The sequence below is a fragment of the Fulvia fulva genome, chromosome 3 (genome assembly GCF_020509005.1).
Source record: "Fulvia fulva chromosome 3, complete sequence".
In the NCBI taxonomy this organism is placed as follows: domain Eukaryota; kingdom Fungi; phylum Ascomycota; class Dothideomycetes; order Mycosphaerellales; family Mycosphaerellaceae; genus Fulvia; species Fulvia fulva.
In genome coordinates, this window is record NC_063014.1 from 2,638,700 (window position 1) to 2,657,042 (window position 18,343).

At 54.5% G+C, this 18,343-nt stretch overlaps 5 protein-coding genes across 5 annotated transcripts; 3 read left to right on the forward strand and 2 right to left on the reverse strand.

Moving 5' to 3' along the window:
- Positions 1-356: 356 nt before the first annotated feature.
- CLAFUR5_08185 (putative secreted lipase) lies at positions 357-2,486 on the forward strand (the record flags this gene model as incomplete). Its single annotated transcript, XM_047907333.1, has 8 exons — positions 357-485; positions 536-906; positions 963-1,037; positions 1,089-1,243; positions 1,300-1,349; positions 1,405-1,666; positions 1,724-1,842; positions 1,896-2,486. 8 exons carry the CDS (start codon positions 357-359, stop codon positions 2,484-2,486), a joined length of 1,752 nt encoding a protein of 583 aa, XP_047759171.1.
- A 194-nt stretch (positions 2,487-2,680) lies between these two features.
- Positions 2,681-4,435, reverse strand: CLAFUR5_08186 (Chitin synthase 6; the record flags this gene model as incomplete). The annotated part of the gene is made up of 1 exon (XM_047907334.1): positions 2,681-4,435. The coding sequence occupies one exon, from the start codon at positions 4,433-4,435 to the stop codon at positions 2,681-2,683; it is 1,755 nt and encodes a 584-aa protein (XP_047759032.1).
- A 2,057-nt stretch (positions 4,436-6,492) lies between these two features.
- On the forward strand, positions 6,493-7,671 carry CLAFUR5_08187 (UDP-N-acetyl-D-glucosamine 6-dehydrogenase; the record flags this gene model as incomplete). Its single annotated transcript, XM_047907335.1, has 1 exon — positions 6,493-7,671. The coding sequence occupies one exon, from the start codon at positions 6,493-6,495 to the stop codon at positions 7,669-7,671; it is 1,179 nt and encodes a 392-aa protein (XP_047759031.1).
- Positions 7,672-9,868: 2,197 nt separating this feature from the next.
- CLAFUR5_08188 (uncharacterized protein) lies at positions 9,869-11,084 on the forward strand (the record flags this gene model as incomplete). The annotated part of the gene is made up of 2 exons (XM_047907336.1): positions 9,869-9,921; positions 9,977-11,084. 2 exons carry the CDS (start codon positions 9,869-9,871, stop codon positions 11,082-11,084), a joined length of 1,161 nt encoding a protein of 386 aa, XP_047759034.1.
- A 2,251-nt stretch (positions 11,085-13,335) lies between these two features.
- Positions 13,336-16,703, reverse strand: CLAFUR5_08189 (uncharacterized protein; the record flags this gene model as incomplete). Its single annotated transcript, XM_047907337.1, has 2 exons — positions 13,336-15,770; positions 15,818-16,703. The coding sequence occupies 2 exons, from the start codon at positions 16,701-16,703 to the stop codon at positions 13,336-13,338; spliced, it is 3,321 nt and encodes a 1,106-aa protein (XP_047759033.1).
- Between the last annotated feature and the right edge of the window lie 1,640 nt (positions 16,704-18,343).

The following is an 18,343-nucleotide window of genomic DNA, read 5'->3' on the forward strand; positions in this document are numbered from 1 at the left end:
AGCAGCCATGGCCGATGTATGTAATTCTGGACTGCTAAGACGCCCGAGACACAGTGGTGTATGTATGCAAGCTGGAGCGCGAGCACACATATCCAGATTGATGCGGAGAAGCTGCACGCTGAGGTGCCGGCAGCGCTGATGAACCAGCGAGAGGAACGGCTACGCTATGGGCCTGGGCCAACGCTCTGCGCGCCAATGCACCTCGTTGCTAGGCGTGGGGAAGCGTGTCGTGTATAAGAGTCTGCTCATAGCAGCGACGTGAACAGGTAGGAGTGAGCGCGCACGGGCTCATCGAGGCTTGTCAAGTTGTGTATCCAAGGCATTACTACCTGAATAGCCTCTTCCGTCCGTCCTCCATGTGGGCCATCTCTCTGGGTTTCGCCCTTGTGGCAACCGTCTTCGCTGTCCCTTTGGATGCGCGTCAGTCCGCCCCTTCAGTTGTAATTCGAAACGGAACTGTCATAGGCAAGACCGCTAGCGGCATAGTGAGTCGATTCCCCCGTGACAGTGACACAGCGACTGACCTCATCATCAGGAATCTTTCAGCGCCATCCCATATGCACAGCCACCGGTCGGCAATCTTCGTCTTCGCCCACCACAAGTACTCACACAACGCTTTCCCGGGGCATCGTTCCAAGCAACATCGCCAGCTGCGGCGTGCCCTCAATTTGCGTTCCAGGTGGATAATCTCGACACCAATCTTCAGCTCGCTGGACTGCCTAGCTCTATCATCTCCGATATTATCGGCGAGGTGATCAACTCGCCCATCGGTCAGACTGCTATTAATCAAGAGGAAGACTGCTTGACTATCACTGTTCAACGTCCTGCCGGCACGACGAGCAGCTCCGAGCTTCCTGTCATCTTCTGGATCTTCGGAGGAGGATTCGAAGCTGGATGGAGTTCCATGTCGGTGCACGCTCGAATCGAAGACCGAACGTTCGGCTAACGGGAATGCTCTGCAGGTATGATGGAACCAACTTCGTCACATCGAGTGTGAACCTTGGAAAGCCCGTGATATACGTGGCTGTGAACTACCGGTACGCAATACATGTTCGTATCTGAGACGGGAATCACTAATACTCTCCCAGAGTCGGCGGCTACGGCTTTCTGGCCGGGAAACAGCTCGCCGCCGAAGGATCGACCAATCTTGGCCTGCGTGATCAACGCCTCGGGTTGCAATGGGTTGCAGACAACATTGCCGCCTTTGGTGGCGATCCAGACAAGGTGACGATTTGGGGCGAGAGTAAGTACTCATGGCATTGTGTGGTGATTGGGCTGCACAGTCTGACATGACCACAGGTGCCGGAGCGATCAGTGTTCTTGATCATACTATCATCAATGGAGGTGATGTGAGTGCTTGGCAAATGACATCCGATCAGCCCGTTGCGTCCTAACATTGAATAGCATACCTACAATGGCAAGCCACTCTTCCGAGCAGGCATCATGAACAGCGGCGCAGTCATCCCGGCCACAGATGTCTCTACGCCGAAAGCACAAGCAATCTACGACAAGGTGGTTGCCAGCAGCTCTTGTGCAGGTTCGACCAACTCACTCAGCTGTCTCCGCGCTCTCCCGTACAACGACTTCCAGCGAGCAGTCACTTCAGTGCCAGGTATATTCAGCTATCGCTCTCTTGATCTGTCATATCTGCCACGTCCAGACCCCGGTAAGTCCACAGCATTATGCATAAGCGAGTCGCTCGATTGCTAACCCGAGCGATCAGGCAACAACTTCTTCTCGCAAAGCCCAGAGCTTGCAATCGCAGCCGGACGCTTCGCCAAAGTTCCAATCATTGTTGGTGACCAGGAGGATGAGGGTACATTGTTCGGCTTGGTCCAATCAGTACGTCTGAGCACCATCACATGACACCACGAGCACAAGCTGACCCCAAACAGAACATCACCACCAACGACCAGCTTGTGACCTACCTAGCGACTTACTTCCCAACCGATCCCAACGCCATTGAGAACATGCGAGGTCTCACAGCTCAATACTCCAACCTGATCTTCGCTGGCCAACCCGACGGCTCGCCCTTCAGGACCGGCGCTCTAAACAGCATATACCCTCAGTTCAAAAGGATCGCCGCTATCCTCGGTGACATTACCTTCACCCTGACACGCCGTGCATACCTTGACGCCATCACAAAGCAAGGCGTCACGGCTTGGAGTTACCTCTCGACTTACGCATACGGCACTCCCATCCTTGGCACGTTCCATGCCACAGACGTGATCTTCGCGTTCTTCACGCCGTCAGGGACGACGATCCCTGGACGATCGATCCATACTTATTATGTCAACTTCATCAATGATCTCAACCCGAACTCGGCCAGCAATACCAATGCGCTGATCAGGAACTGGCCTACTTGGACTAATGCTACCACCCAGCTGTTGAACTTTGGACTGCTTGGTAACTCGCTTACTACGGACACCTTCAGGCAGGGAGCCTATGACTATCTTGTGCCGAGATTCTCGCAGTTTAGGGTCTAGGCGGATAGCACTGAATCTAGCGGCGTCGACAGTCGAGATTGTCATTACAGGCCAGTGACTGAATTCAGTTACGAGCGTACTTGCGGTTTTAGTCTGTGAGTTGATTTGGATCCTTAATTTTCATTGGCCTACGGTCGTATGTGCTGAGAGAAGCAATCTTACATTATATGCCAGCTATTACACTGCCTCCACTCTCACACCTGAAGGTCCTTCCTATCATACAGATCCTCACTCGCCCGCTCGGCCGCCTTTTCCTCCGCAATCGCCTGCGTAGCCACCGCCAGCGTGACATTCGTGCCCGCAGTCACTCCACTGATCCCCCACACCTGGCTTCCCAGATTCCTCGCCACAAGACTAAACACCGTAATGCTCATGAACGGGCTGACACAGCGGTTAATGATGAATCCACAAAGCAGCTTATGCCAGTTCCTCCGAAGGTGGCCATTCAGAAAGACAACCGCGAAAGCAAACCAGACCGACGGCGTGAAAGAGATCGCGAGCAACGGCAAAATTTTCATGAGCTTGAAGTTGGTGGCTACGCCATAAAGGAAGAGGCCGGTGTTGAAGACGCGGTAGTAGACCATGCTGAGACGGGTGACCTCGATAAGAGCCGCGATCCGCGTGATCACAATCATGTTCTCACCCGCAAGGTAAAAGTAGTTGTTGAAATACGCATTACTTCCCCAGCGGCGACGTTGGCTGAGGTAATGCTTCAGACTTTGCGGTGCGACCGTCTCCGACCCTGCTTCAGGCACGAAAAGCGTATGGAGATGCTTCCCCTGCGAGAGCATCGAGTACGTGAGACGCCGATCTGTGCCAAGATACTGGACCTGATGGCGCAGGACAGGGTAGTCTGTGACGGGCTTTGCGTATTTCTGGATTGCACCGGCCATTTCGGGACGTACTACAATCATTGTTATGCAGCCAGGGAGACAGGTGACTTTGCCGGTGAAATGCTCTGCCCCACGCCGGACAATCTGGCCGAACGAGTATTGGAATTGCTGGTAGAGGTTCCAAACCGACCATTCGAGGCCTGCCTCGTACTCGACGAAGACGAAGCCGCACGCTGCGATGGCGTTGGGGTCCGCTAGACATGCGTCTGCCAGTGAAGCGAGTGCGCCTTGGTGAATTGTCGAGTCGGCATCGGTGCCAAAAATGGAGTCGAAGGCCTCGAAGTCCGGCAGCTTGGTCAGTTGTGGCAAAATGGTGGTCCAGAGTTCTTCTCTGAGGCGAAGCACGTCCTTGTCGATATTGGCCCGAGGGTGATTGAAGAGGTCATGACAGAGCACCAAAGAGTCTTTCTTGCCAGCATTAGGCGACTTCTCGATGCACAGCGTCGGTATATCGTCCACAAATCCGGCATCAATTTTCAACGTACCGACCTTCCATTTGAGAGAGACATATTGTCGTTCGAAAGAGGCAACCACCTTGGTCATATGCTCTTTGATCGGTCTGGGCTTGCCATCCAGGATGATACACATGACCTGACGATGTTGCCCAGTCCCGTTATCGCGCAACGAGAACAGAGTCTTGACAATCTGCTCTTCCGACTCGGAATACGCCGGGATGAGGCTCAGGATCCAAGCGGCTTTTCGAGGTGGAAGTGCCACGAACAGTTTCTTGATCGCATAGTATATCCGACAAAACACCTGGATCCACACCGACAGGAAGTCCTTACTTTTGAAGAACAGAATCACACACAAAACCCACACGCCTGAGTATCCGACCGCGCTGACCACAATACACGCTACGTTGAAGGCGAAGACGATGGACGCAAACACCAGACGCTGATGAAGCAGCTCTCTGCGTGTCAAAATCCGAGCGGGATTTACCGGCTGTTGATCTGGAGCAAGCCCCTTCTCCACATCGAGGTCGAACGCTCCCGGTCCTGGGGTCGTGTAAAACCTCTCGATTTCTTCCTCCGTTGGACTGAAAACTCCCTCCGTCATGTGGGACACGATCGACTGCCGACCATTGTGTCCCAAAGCGACGTCAGAGGCGACTGAGAATCGTCTCGTCCCAGTAGCCGGCAGCGATATGGTGGAAAGCCTACGTCCCGCGGCCTGCGTCAGATCGAAGCTTCTCGCCCTTCGCGTCGACTCTTGTTTATGGAAAGAGGGCCATCGATGCCGCTGTTCTTGCGATGACCCTGAGATCCGCTTCCATGACCAGCGCTTCCTGGAGCGTGTTTGCTCATCGTTGGCCGCGGTGGTAGAAGGGGAAGTCCAAGTCGAGTCTGACCGATGGCGTTGCGAAATCTCATCCGGGGCTATACCTTCACTCCCTAGAAACTGCGAATCCCTCTGTGGCCGGACAGACGATACATTCGTCGCGAAGTCATATCGATCGGTGGCCCACAGTCCGCCACCAAGGTCTGCGACGGGATTCATTTGTAGGTGCTTCGTGCGTGTCTTGCAGCCACCACGTACGCTCAGGAGATTGGTCGGTGTCACCCTCGCTCCGACCAATGTGTGCCCACCGATGCCGCCTCTGTTGCAAGCTGCTCGACCGCCGTGTATGGGTTGTCTGCCCCCCCCCCCCCCCCGAGGGTGACATGCTGCAGGTGAGTGACTCGGGTAGGGCATCGAAAGGCGTCGACAAAAGTTCGGCACACCACCCTGCTGTTTTGCTTGCTGACTATTTGGCAGTGGAAGCCAATCCGAGCTGAAGCGCCGTCGTTCATGATCTTCGAGAGCTGTGGGGTGGTAACGAGACTCGTTCCAAGCGTGCTCATGATTCCGCATTCCGAACGGACACGCTTCAAGTCGCTGCTCCAGCGTCACATGCTGGGATGGTAATGGCAATGATCGATTGAGACTGAGACGGGAGCTTCAGTAGCTCAACTGAATACACACGCGGCGGGAGTGTCGGTACCCACGGAGCATGCACCTCACAAGCAGCGGAGGGGTTCCCAACGCGTAAGGCTCTTTGTCTCACAGTTGCATCATTGTTCTGCACGTCTCTTCAAGCCCGTAGGCCCTTCGGCTCGGCCCATATCCGTGTAAACAAAGAGAGGAGAATACAAAGCTTCAGGGCCCAGACGCCAGGAGGTCGCTTCTATAAACGCCAAGCAAAGCGCATGACATCGAGTGGCGTGCGTTTGATTGGCTCGCTTAAAATCAACCGTAAAGATGGAAGCCTGAGGTCACATCAGAGCATCTGGCCACAGGGCGAAGCAGCCTCCGTCCATGACTAAACAGCAGTACGCATAGGAGAGAAAGCCCACGATGCAGAGCTGAGAGCTTGATATCAGCCGCTCTACCCACTCCTCGCCCTTGACCACGCGGTCGTGTCCTTCTCGTCCGCTTCTGTCCAGCGCCCCGTTCATTCACACGAGCATCCACTGGCCCTCTCCTGTTGAGATGTCGACTACACTTACCACATCTCATCGCGGCTTTGGCCATGGTCAAGAACATTCTTGTCATCCTCCCCTCCCATCTCCACAGTCCGACTATACTTGCCTCACATCGACGCTGCTTTTTACCATGGCCGAGAGATATATTCTGTGCTCGCTTTGAACCGCATAGCCCACATCACTAAGCTCGCTGCAGTCATCTTTGACCAGAACTGTCATGGCCATGGCCGTTGCTTTGAATCCGTTGTCTGTCACTCCGGGACCTGGTGTGGATCATGCCTCGGTGTGGATCGAGCCTCGAGCCGTACTCTCCAAGATGCTGTTCAGCTCTCTCGAGACATATATATCCCCTGCAATTGCTCCATTTGAGTCGACCAGTTTGCCATAAAAGATGATGTCGACAGCCGCTGGGCCGGCTCTGCTGCCGCATGTCGAGACGACCCTGGAATACAATGCCCCGAAGCTCTTCGGGGAACGCAGGCGCTCATCGGCACTGGAGATGAGCCTATTGACTGTGTCAGTATTCCCAAGTCGTTCGTGTCGTTCCTCGCTGACAGCTTTTGAAGTGATACATCTCTCGAACAAGGTTATCAGGTGGTAGAAAAGCAGACCAGCAACGTGAACTTGCGTGCCGTCGAGGCCAACAATGCCATGAGTAGAGTCATTCACCGGTCTGCCTCTGATGGTGACCCGCATGTCTGTGTCGTGGGTGTTGGTTTTGTCGGAGAGATACTTTTAAAGGAGTTCGGCTCCGTCTTTCCAGCCATAGGTTTCGACATTTCCGAACGTCGTCTCGACAGCATCCGGTCTGACTTTGCATCCTTGAAGAATGTCCGCCTTTCGTCGTCACCAGAAATCCTCAAGGAAGCGACTCACTTCTGCATTTCTGTCCCAACTCTGTTGCGCAACGACAGGTCCGTCAACACCGATCACCTGGTCAGAGCGATTGCCATGGTCACCAGTCATGCTCGTCCCGGCTCAACGATCGTCATCGAGTCGAGTGTCTCTGTTGGCATGACGCGCGCTTTGCTCGGTCCATACAAGGCCAAGTTCCATTGCGGAATGTCGCCAGAGCGAGTCGACCCGGGCCGTACTTTGCCTCCCGCCCACGAGATTCCCAAGATCATCAGCGCTTTGACGGAGCCAGCCTTACTGAGCATGCACAAAGTCTACTCTCAAGCATTCCAAACCGTGGTGCCAGGTTCGAAACCGGAAATCGCTGAAATGACAAAGCTCTTCGAGAACTGCTATCGCATGATCAACATTGCTTATGTCAACGAGATTGCAGACGCCTGCGAGCAGCAACAGATCGATGTCGATGAAGTCGTCGCGGCAGCTGCCACGAAGCCCTTTGGGTTTCAATCTTTCAAGCCTGGACTCGGAGTCGGTGGTCACTGCATCCCGGTCAACCCATTCTATCTCATGGCCAACAACAGCTTACCGCTCCTGCAGCAAGCAACCGACGCAACCTGGAACCGCCCACGACTGATTGCTCGAGACTTTCTCAGCCAATGCAAGAAGCATGCCGGCGGTACTACACGGATACTTGTCGTCGGCATGGGGTTCAAGCCTGGGCAAAGTGTGGTCGACTTCTCACCGGCGGTTGCATTCGCAGAAGAGCTACTTGATGCTGGCTGCGATTCTCTGGCATTCCACGATCCGCTAGTCGCTCAGGAACAGCTGCCGCGCATCCGTAAGCTGGCCGGCCAAGACTTTGACTGCGAGAGCATTCAAAAGTCATTCGATGCCATCGCTGTCTGCACGAAACAGGAAGGGGTAGACTGGGTCGTGCTGAAGAAGGTGCAAAATGTTATCATCCAGTGGTTTTAGTGGATCGTTTGGATGTTTCGCGGACATTCGAAGGGAATCATCAATCTTGTTACAGCCCTTGTGATAGATAGTGACACCTTCTGTAGCATTGACAAGCGAAGGTCCGGAGATCTGTTCAGTCATGAAGGGATGCCCTAAGATCATTGGCTTGTGGTCGTATGTGCTAGATAACTCCATTGACCCTTATATAGCAGCTCAACATTTTGCACGCCTAGACCAGCATGCGAAGTCCAATCACACCACAATCGGTTCGAGATCAGGTGGCCGCATGCATGCGGTCGGATCGAGTGATGAGACCCAAAGCCCTGAGTATCTAGTCTGTGTTGCAGGTTGCACTAAACCGATAATGTTTTGTGCATACTTGCCGTATGCAGTAGAGTTGCGTTTGACGTTTCTGGAAATTTTGCGCCGATCCTCTTGGGTGCACACACTTAGCCGCAAGGCGACTTTGGTTTAAGAGCCCGCATCGCCCACTGTTGCCAGATCTACCATGCTGTTCCTCAGTGAGCGTGGTTGTTTATTTTGACACTCTCATTTCGGCGGCCGACAAGATTCAACCTGACTCGACCCAGGTTCTTGCCATCGGAGGATATTACAAGCAATGGATTCACCGAGTGTCGAGAAACGCCGCAGATCATGGCGAGAACCAGAAACATTCCAATACTTATGCGCGAGCGGAGCCCTCTTGACCTCCATTTTCAACGCGGCAGGCCTCGCGTCCGCTGAGTTCTTACCGCCTATCTCTCCGTTCTGGGATGCCCAACGGACAGCAAACCATTACCGGACTCATGAGAAAGGCGTCCAGGTGGGTGCTTCTCTGATTCTCTTCTCGACAATTTTTTCATACCGTACACAATCGCATGCTCAGCGCAGATGGGAAGGATCCCGGGCTTGCATCCTGCCGTTGCCCAGATTCAGCTCGCCGGTGGTACAGCAGGTACGCTCGTATTTGTTCTGCCAGGAATTGTTCTGGCTACTGCACATTATCGCCTCGATAGAGACCCGGAGATCACACAGGCTTTCAACGACCTTTTCTGGATCCTGTACTCGATGCCCTGGCCGCCGTTCATGGTCCAAAGTTTTGCCTATGCATACGCCATAATGTGGGACCGTCGTAAAACTGTCGCTTTTAGGAAATACGTTGTGGTACTCAACATTGTGGCACCCTTGCTGTATGTTCCGGCTGCGGCATTGTCGACGGTCAGGAGGGTCCATTAGCATGGGATGGAGCGGTGACTTTTTGGATACCTGCTGTGGGTTGGTGTATTCAAGTCATGATCAGCTCGCTCTGCCTGATAAGAGCTGTATCCTACGAGACTGCCATGGATGGCTGAGCAGTCGATGTTGAAGTTCAGCCACCAAGACTTGAGTCCGCAGCAAGCTCTGCTTGGGGTTTTCCGGAAGCCGAGAGGCACTTGTGTAGAAGCGACTGAGAAGGAGGTACTCGTGTCGCTTGCAGTGATCCGATTGTCACACCTATACGTGACTCTGAAGGCGATCCATTGCTTGCGGCACGAGCAACGTGATGGAGAACTTGGAGTCTGTCGTGAGGCACGTCGGCTGTCTTGGCGAGGTGAATCTTGTGTTATGCCGAAGCTCCGCAGCTAATGAATGAGCTCAAGTTGTTCTTACGTGTCAGTTCAACGTCTTGCGTGTCTAGGGCAGCAAGCAAGGCCCGATAGCTCCAGTATCAGGTTAGGAGTAGATGGTTTGTTACGAAGGTCGCTTTGGTATCACCCCACCCCACCCTGATGACTTGTAGAGCTTCGAGGGATTGCGTACACCGCATACTCCCCATTCATTCTTAAGAAGCTCTCAGTAACGAGATCTCCTACATTGGGTCCGAAGCATAATGAGGTGAAAAGACTGTCTTATGGCCGATTCTTCGTCGACTGTGCCACGAAGTTGCGTGGAGTCGCGCCGCATGGCCCGGAGCGTGCGACCCGCGTGCCTTGGCGGATTAAACGAAGCTCTCGTGGACGCTTAGAGTTTCCCCGTGACCATAGCGAAGGAGTGAGCTCACCTATCGCTTGATCGATGGTGTCTGACGATCGATCACCTTTGGTGTATGACGCTTTGGGGCTAGCTGACACTCGCGCATCATGGAAGTGCTAAGCAAAATCCACTCCATTCAAGTACATTCACAAGCCAGCCGTGACTGCCCTCGTCTACCCGATCAACTTCACCACAGGTCGACATGATGCCAAATACAAGCTCGAACATAAGCCCTGGGCACCCACTGGAGCGCATGTATGCGACTTTCCAGCATCAGAGCGGTCACGGTGTGCTGATCAAATCCGTCCAGCGCGCGATACCTCAATCCTTCAGACCTAGCAGCTTTCCGTCAAGCATGCGCAGACCCCGAAATGACAATGCAAGCCATAGCAGACTCATGGCTGAGCACCTGGAGAACAAGCCTTATGGGGTCGGACATTCAGCGTCTGGAGACCCTGGCAGCAGATGAAGACTTGGCAAAACATGTGAACGTCATCAGCATCGCTGACGACAGTGAATCGCTCGATCCGTATGTCACTTCGGAACTGCCGTCTCTTGAGCGAAGTTACGACATCTGGCCCCGGAACGATGCTGGTACAGTCGTATCAAGCGAGATCGGCGTTGCAGCGCTTCAAGCTCTTTTCCGGCAGCAACGGCTTCGCCCCGAGACGATAGTGATTCGAGATTACCGCATCGCTGCAGTAAACTTTGATCTTTGCTCGGAAATGTCCGTGGTACGGAATCTCTTCGTACCAAAAGCGTTCGATCGGTCCGATCAAAGCCCAGTATTCGCTCTTGCAAGAGACGTAATTCGAAGCAGTGATCTGGCAATAACGTCAATTCAGCTCAAGCCTGGTACAGATCCATCATCCCAAGGCTCCGCTCTCAGTCTACCACGCTTCCAGAACCAGGCGAGTACTCTTGTACTGGGCTCTCCTGGCGTATCAGTCGTGCGCATTCATCTCTCGCCCGCACATCAGGGTCGAAGCTTTGGGTTCTCCATGCTGAAATCGGCAGAGCTACGCCTGGACGATGAGTGCGCCCCGTACTGGATTGAGCAGGTCTTCTGCCGTGCCGTGGCGCTAGACGCTCTGCACATCTCGATCAGGTGTCAATTGGGCACGACGATACCTGCGGAGAAAGTCTTGATGAAGCTGAGAACATTCAGCCTGGCCCACTCGAGAGTTCCCGCAGAAGCTATATACAGCTTCTTGTCGGCGTCAGCACACACTTTGGCCGAGCTTGAGCTCCGTCAGGTGACGCTCGCCTTTGGTTTCACGTGGTCAGAAGTGCTGTCGACGCTGGCGACGAGGCTCGTAGCGATGACTTCGTTTAGTCTGCAGCTTCTGAGAGAAGCAGCTGAAGGTTACATGCCTCTTGACTGGTGCGATCTAATGGAAGAGCACTTGGAAGAGTAGTATCGTGCTGGGTTAGAGCTCGTTGTCAAAGGACCAGCGAACAACAAGAGAGTGACCAGCATGTCTTATCGGGGACCGGATGCTGGTATAGTTCTCGCAATTGTGGCGAGGCATGGAAGGCAGGGTGTACCTAACTTGGAATCCTTCAGATCCGACGGCGCAAGTGCTGAACCATAGATTGGCCTAGGACAATGTTAATGTACTTTGGACTTCCTTCGTTCCAGTCTGTAACGCGAGCTCGTCTTGAAGGTGACCCCTTGCTTGCGATCTCTTCCCCCTTCCCATTTTCGGCTTCTCGGTGGACATACAGTCATCAATCCCAAGATATCTGGTGCCAAGGACTCGATTCGGACCCTCTTTCAGCTTGGCCATGTCGAACGTATTAGGTCTTACAACGGGAATCTTCCATGGGGTACCTTGTTCGCGATGTACACGATCGGGTCGTCGGGTGCTCTGGCCGGCTTTATCTCTGGCTGAGGCGTCTCCAAGCCGCGTGCTAACAAGCCGTCGAAGGTAGTGCATAGCGGGCACGACCTGTCGTAGGCGGTAAAGTACAGAGTGACTACCCGCATGTACTCTTGCAGTGCCAAGCAGCCTATGCACGGCACACTGAACGAAGCTGTTACACTACAGCTTGCTCAGCATGTCAGACTCTTTTCCAGTCTTGATTCGCCATGGAAGAAACGAAGGATGTGCGCCATCGTCGAATGTCGTAGGTGTTCCGGTCTATCACATGCAAGAACTCGCGTCGGACAGACAGTAATACTGACTGGTGTGTTGAGCCGCGCAGCGAGAGACATACATATGGTCGTTCACTGCGACCAACCCGACTTCCACTCATCACATTTCGCGCCAAAAGTCCGTCTGTCCAACCTTACAGACCAAAGACATCACTCACATCCATGGCTGTGACGTACGGCAGCTGCAAGACAGCTGGATGCACCTGCCCCAATTTTGTCCGTCATCCACTCTGGGACTCTGCCCATGGTGCATACGCTGAGTGCAACACCTGCAACCATAGTAGGACTCGTAAGTGCTTCGTCGGGGTGAGTTATGCGATCATGCTGATGTACTACAGAGCACAAGCACGTTACCTGAGCTCGTCTTGTACTTGATCCTGCTGAGCGTGTTGGCTGCAAGGAGGAATACTTAAGAAAAAGCCATGGACGGGTCGAGTGTTTGGCACAATTTCGTATTGGATGTGCATGCCGGTTGTGAGGCAGAGAGAGCAGAAGTCGTTGACCAGTCGTGGACGCATAATTGACAGGCTTGGCAACATTCTGGAGCACCTGAAGATCGTAGACTCCTGTATGGACTCATGTTGGGTTTTGAACTGAGCCAGCGGGTCCCGACCATAGCAGTTATGATCTCCCTCTGTTGGACGGTGTTGCTGATGTAGTATTGAAGCTTGAGTTCTTGCCACTGGTGGAGCAGTGCTTGAGATCCTGGCGTCAGCAGCTTGAGGGTCTGCATCGAGCCCAGCTGCACGCAGGTTCGTATTCGTCCAGGTGAACCATGGCGTGTCAATTCCACAGTCGTCATGTTGGTCGGAGATGTACTGGAGAAGGCCCTGGTGCAAACAATAATGTTCATACAATAGTAAGATAATGGTCCTTCTATCCAAGCTACTGCGTTGCCACCACGAGCGCACAGTAGCACACGTATGAACAAGTCTTCTTGCCGTTAGTAAAAGCTCGCGCTCCCAGCCGTCTAGAGCGACCATGATCAAAAAGCAAAGCAACAAACGCAAAAGAAGCCAGAAGTAAAGATGTTACAAACACCACCATTGCCTTCCAGCGCAAAATCAAAAGGGCCCCTCACACCACAGCCATGCTTTCGTATTTTCGTCTCGTTTCCGTCCTGGAACAAAGCCAGCCCAGTTGCGCATGCGCGAATGGTCGTAGCAGTGTGGACATGTTGGTAAGCAGTAAACGCCGCCGAGTGTTGTTGTTGCGGTGCAGGGCACGCCCGTCCTGAGGCTCGTCTTTGAGTAGAGGCCACGGGCCGGCTCCACGTCACCCGCTGTCTATAGTCTATGTTCTCGTTATGTTCTGTTTTCGTGTCATATCGCTGTGCCTCCCATTTTTGTTGCAAATAACAGATGAACGTTGCGCCTTTGAAAGCAGTAATCCGCCGTGTATCCCGTAGCATGCACGAGTGATCGTCAGGTCGAACAAAGCAATGATCATCTCGTAACTTTTCGTATCGCGCCGAATCGAAGAAAGGTGCGTTGCCGCAGGCCGCCGTTGAATCAGTTGGTTTGCACGCCGGCTACCGGGCTATCGAGTTGAGAGTTGTAGGGCTTGAAGAGGAGTTTCATGTCGAGGGTGAGTGAGTCCATGCCGTACTGGTCGTCAATGTCGCCCACAGAGCCGATCTCTTGGCCCTTGGTCTCGTTGTCGCCGACTACCATGCCCTTTATGCGCTTGAGCAGAGACATGACTCTCTTGAAACGCACATCGGCAGGTAGGTTGAAGTCGGTTGCTTGCTGTGAAGTCAGAAAGCTGCGACCGAGGTAGAAGAAGTGGACACCATCACGGCTGAAGCCAAAGCGACGCTGGTACGATTGCTGTGGCGGGTACTGCAACTCCATATCGTGGTCCCAGTTGCGCTTCCACTTCTCGAGGGCTTGACTGACACGCTTCTTCTCTTGATGTGCAGCAGCGTTCTGATTGTTGGGACTGAGGCTGCCGGTGGGCGTTCCATGGCCACTATTGTTTGCGCTCCCGTTACCGCTGCCGCCACCATTGTGCTCGAGCCAGTCGTTTTGCGAGAGCGGAGTTGCTGGTGTGCTGCCGTGTAGCTGGAGATTGAAGCCCTGAAAGTTCTGGTCATTTTGCAGGAGTGCTTTCTGGCATGCAATGATGCGGACAATCAGAGCATGTACCAACAGGAACTTAGAGTACACATTGGTTGAACCTGGTTGAAAAGCAGAGTACGGATCCATCAGAGTCCGCATGGCATCGCGGAATGATGGCTGGACGGCTTTGCGGGTGCCGGTCATGTTCCTGCCTTGCGCATGTGGACCGTTGAGACCAAGTGCGTTGGCGCAGTCTTGCGGACTCGATGCATCCCATGCGGCATCATCAGCTGGCAGCATGAGCCGGATCTCGAACGCATCGAAGTTCGAAGCACAGTTAAAGTACATGACCATGGCAGCGTCCGTTACGACCAAGTGGTACAAGATTCGGTTTCGCTTTTCCTGCTCAAGCCAGCTTTGCCACTGCCAGGACTGGCCGGCGAATTGATCATGCTGGGCTCGACTTGCGTGGAGGGTGCTGTATGCGTAATGACCCGGGGAAGCTTGTTGGCAGAGGTCCATAGCTTTAGCAATGCTGACAAGCGTCGGGAACTCAGCACGTGCGGCTTGCCTCTGAGCTGGATCACCGTGCCACGTGAAGAGGATATGCAGCATGGAAAGCGCCTGCAGCTCCTCGATCTCGTATGGCTGATTTCCGAGACCCTGTGTTTGTCCGCGCATCGTCCGGTTGTATATGCTGCAATTGTTGAATACAGTCGCCTTGACGAACTCCATCATTTGTCGGGTTTGATGCACAGTAAGCTTAGGACTGTACACTGCACCAATGCAGATGATAGCCAGGACGAGGTTATTGTTCGCCTCGGCAAGCTTGAAGGTCGGCATATGCAGGATCGGCCAGTGTCCGTGGTATGAAGTGTAGTGCTCCGCATAGTGCTTGATGTTCTCGGCCTTCAGCGCGCTTTGCATCAGCTCTGCTGAAAGGTTGCCTTTGCTTGATTCCGTGCCGTGTGGGAAGCAGTGTTGCATCAAATTGTCAACCTTGGCCTGCAATGGATCGTCCATGCCCCAGCTTGGGAAGCCCGGGATGCCGCCATCTGTGTCCTCGCCCCCAAAACCACTTGGGTGCGAGTAGAGACTACCTAAAAAAGAGTCGTTGTTGAAGTCGGGTTGAAAAGCAGGCTTTGCGTCTGGCTCGGTCTTGATAAGAGTATTTCCTTGCGAGCTCGCGTTCGCAGAATGGCTGCCGATAAAGCCATCCTGGCCACCTTGATTGAACATGCGGGTCCAGTCGACTCCGCTTCCATCACCATTTGGCATCTGCTGGTGCTGGTTGTTCTGGCTGTTGTCGAACCGCGAGCTCTGCTGACCTAAAAAAGACGGCTGCGGCGGGTATGGCGAGCTATTGATGTTGTAGCCATTGAGCTGCGGCGGCGGCTGGCTGTACGAATAGTTGGGCATCTGCGTACCGTTGGCCGAATTCTGCTGCATAGCATAGGCATTCATACCTGGCTGATAAGGTGCAGATGACTGGTTCATCTGGTCTGCGTTGGGCGCGTTAGAGCCTAAAATTCCCAAGCCAGCTAAGCTGTTGCGGTGGCTCATCGTACCAGGTGTGATCAAGCTGTTGGCCCTTGATGTGCGGGCAGACATGTCGCCGTTGACAGTCGGACTGTGACTGACGACACCGCCGTTGAAGCCCTCCTGACCCGCGACTGGCTGCATACCTGCCAAGCCAATGGGTCCCTCCTGCTGACCGATAGACAATCGATTGCCATTGTTTGTGTTACGACGTTGGTGTGCCAGGTGATTAGCACCGGTAGGATTGCCGCGGCGTAACGAGCACTTCTGGAAGTGACGCTTCAGAATGTCACTTCTGCTGAAGGTGTCCTTGCACAAGTGGCACATGTACGGACGATCGCCAGTGTCTGCACAACGTCAGCGTCCTGTCGAGGTTACACAAGAAAGAACTTACGTCTCAGAAGATGTCTCTTGAGATGCTTCGCGTGCAAGTATGTTTTGTTACAGTGTGGACACGGATACTTTCCATCTGCATCTTTCTGCGGAATCATGCTCTTCGTAGCTTGGGCACTGCCTTGCGCAGGTGGGTTGGGTCTGCCAGGCGCACTCGGCAAGATGCCACGCCTACCTTGTGAACCAACGACGTGTGTGGGCTGCTCTTCGCTTTGCATGAATGACGGCTGTTGGCCCATCTGTCCAAGCTGGCCAGCGCCTCCGAGACTCGGTAGGCCATTGGGAGCCGTAACGCCGCCAGGTGGCATTGGTCGAATGTTTGGAAGACCAATCGGGGCATTGGTGCCCGGCATCGAGGTCGCGGTCGAGGACGGGTACATCATGGACTGCGACAGGCTGCTGGCATTGTACGGGTTGTTGGGAAATGACGGCGGCAGCATCGATCCGGGACCATTGGAAGTGGTCGGCGAGACATGCTGTGAGTAGTTGCCTGGTCTGTTAGCGCTCATCGTGGCCTGCGCGGGCGTGCGCGGCGTTGTGGGCGTGTGCGACTGACTACCTGGATGCGCGTAGGACATGTTGCCAAACTGCGGATAGCCATTCTGGCCCTGCAGCGGCGGCAGCGTTGGGTGCGACGCTGACTGGCTTGGCTGCTGGTGCTGAGCTTGTTGAGCGTGGTTGGGCAAGTTGCCAAAGGATGACAAGCCGTTCTGCTGGTGTTGCTGCTGAGCTTGCTGATGCTGCTGCTGCTGCTGAGCTTGCTGCTGGTTGGCCTGCTGCTGTTGCGACGGCTGACCAGAACTCTGCTGCTGACTCGAGGACTGCGGGGCAAGGTTCTGCGTGCCTGGTGGTGGATATGGATTATAGCCGGGGTTATAATTATCCATGCTGGCGGAGAGGAGAGGGCGGAGTGAAGGGGAGAGGCGGGTAGCGGAGATGGACGGCGGCGGTGGGGTTGTCAATGCTTCTCATCGAATGTCGTGCGGGAGCGGCCTTAGAAATCCAGAAGGCAAAGCAGGAAAGAGCGAGTGTGACGAAAGTCGCGGCTTTTCTCACAGAGGGCAGCTGCGATCGCGTTCCTGCCGCGCGTGGTGGTGATGACGATTGAAAGTGCGAGCTGATGCCGGCCGTGGCTGTTCGGGCGGGCGCTGGACGAGGGTCAAGGAAAGAGCAGCAGTGACGCCCGCACTGGAGGTGATGTTCCAGTTGGCAGTGGCCGTTCGCGCAGGGCTGGGATGGGTGGAGCGTGGATGGGTTGGTGATGGGTCGTGGTGCGCGGAGCGGCAAGCGAGTTGAGCTTTGGCTGTGGATAAACTCCGGTTCGCGTCAGCAGAATTTTCGGCTTGGACAAGAGCTGCACTCCGAGCGGCAACGGGTGACGGCACGCTGAGGTCGGGCGAGAGAAGTTGCACGCGCAGCTGATCAAGCAGCCCGGCTCCCTCCACCCACGACCACGTCTGGACTCTGGAGCGCCAGCAAGGCCGAGCAAGCAGCAGACGCGCAGCGACAAGAGTCGTGCACTCGCGTGTTGTTGTGATAAGATTTGCGACGTTCAGCAAGTGGATCTTGCGGCGACGCGGGAAGAAAGGGACATGTGGATCTGCTGTACTGTACCTCGCACTGGTGTGATCTCCCGAACAGTGAACCAAACGCCCAGAGCTTTATGTGGATGCAGGTAACCACGCGCTTGGGCCCACAGAATGCTGCTGCGCTGGAGATGTTTCGACGGCGGCGCGGTGGACGGTGAAGGACAGGAGGGAGGTGTGGTGGACGGCCGACGTCCAGACGTGGTGGTTGAGAAGAAGATGCAGACGAGCTAGCCACCCGCCGCTCAAGCTTCCGCTAGCGGTCCTCTGACGTACCCCCCAGCGAGAAGCATTCGACTTCCAGTCTGCGCGCTGTGCCTGTATCTTCCCAGCCCGAGCAGCCTCACGCTACATACACGTGATACATACATACAGAATACTATACGGCGGCATTGGTACCATTGCTTCGTCCACGAGCAGGCCTTGGTGCGTCGCTGTTCGTCCCGCTTCGCCTCGCCTCGCATCAATGCGTGAATGGGTCACTTAACCCTGCGGCCACGTCGTGCGCGGTCGATCCTGCTGCCGACTTACCGAGCGGACGCGTGCATATTGACCATGTTTACAACTCGACACGAGGCGAGCAGGTACCGTACCAGAGTGTACATGATCCTCGTTGTGCTCCCTTCGTTTTGCTCGACGGGATGGACCACCACGACGAGGAGTACATATACGCGCGCCGGCCATCCTGTTGCCGTTCTGCAAACCCGCCTCATGCTTCACATCAATACTCCGAGGAGACGAGGCTCGGTCGTAACGCGGAACGACGACCGCAAGGATGCCTCAGAAGCACCTCAGCGGAATAGGAAGCTGAGCAATTGTATCCCTTGCTTGCATCTCTGATTCGCCGAGTCCTTCTGCGCCCAGCCATACAACGCATGACTAGTTTGTCTGCTGCTAATCATCCTCCCAGCGCACGTCACAGTCTCAGCGGCGTAGTATGA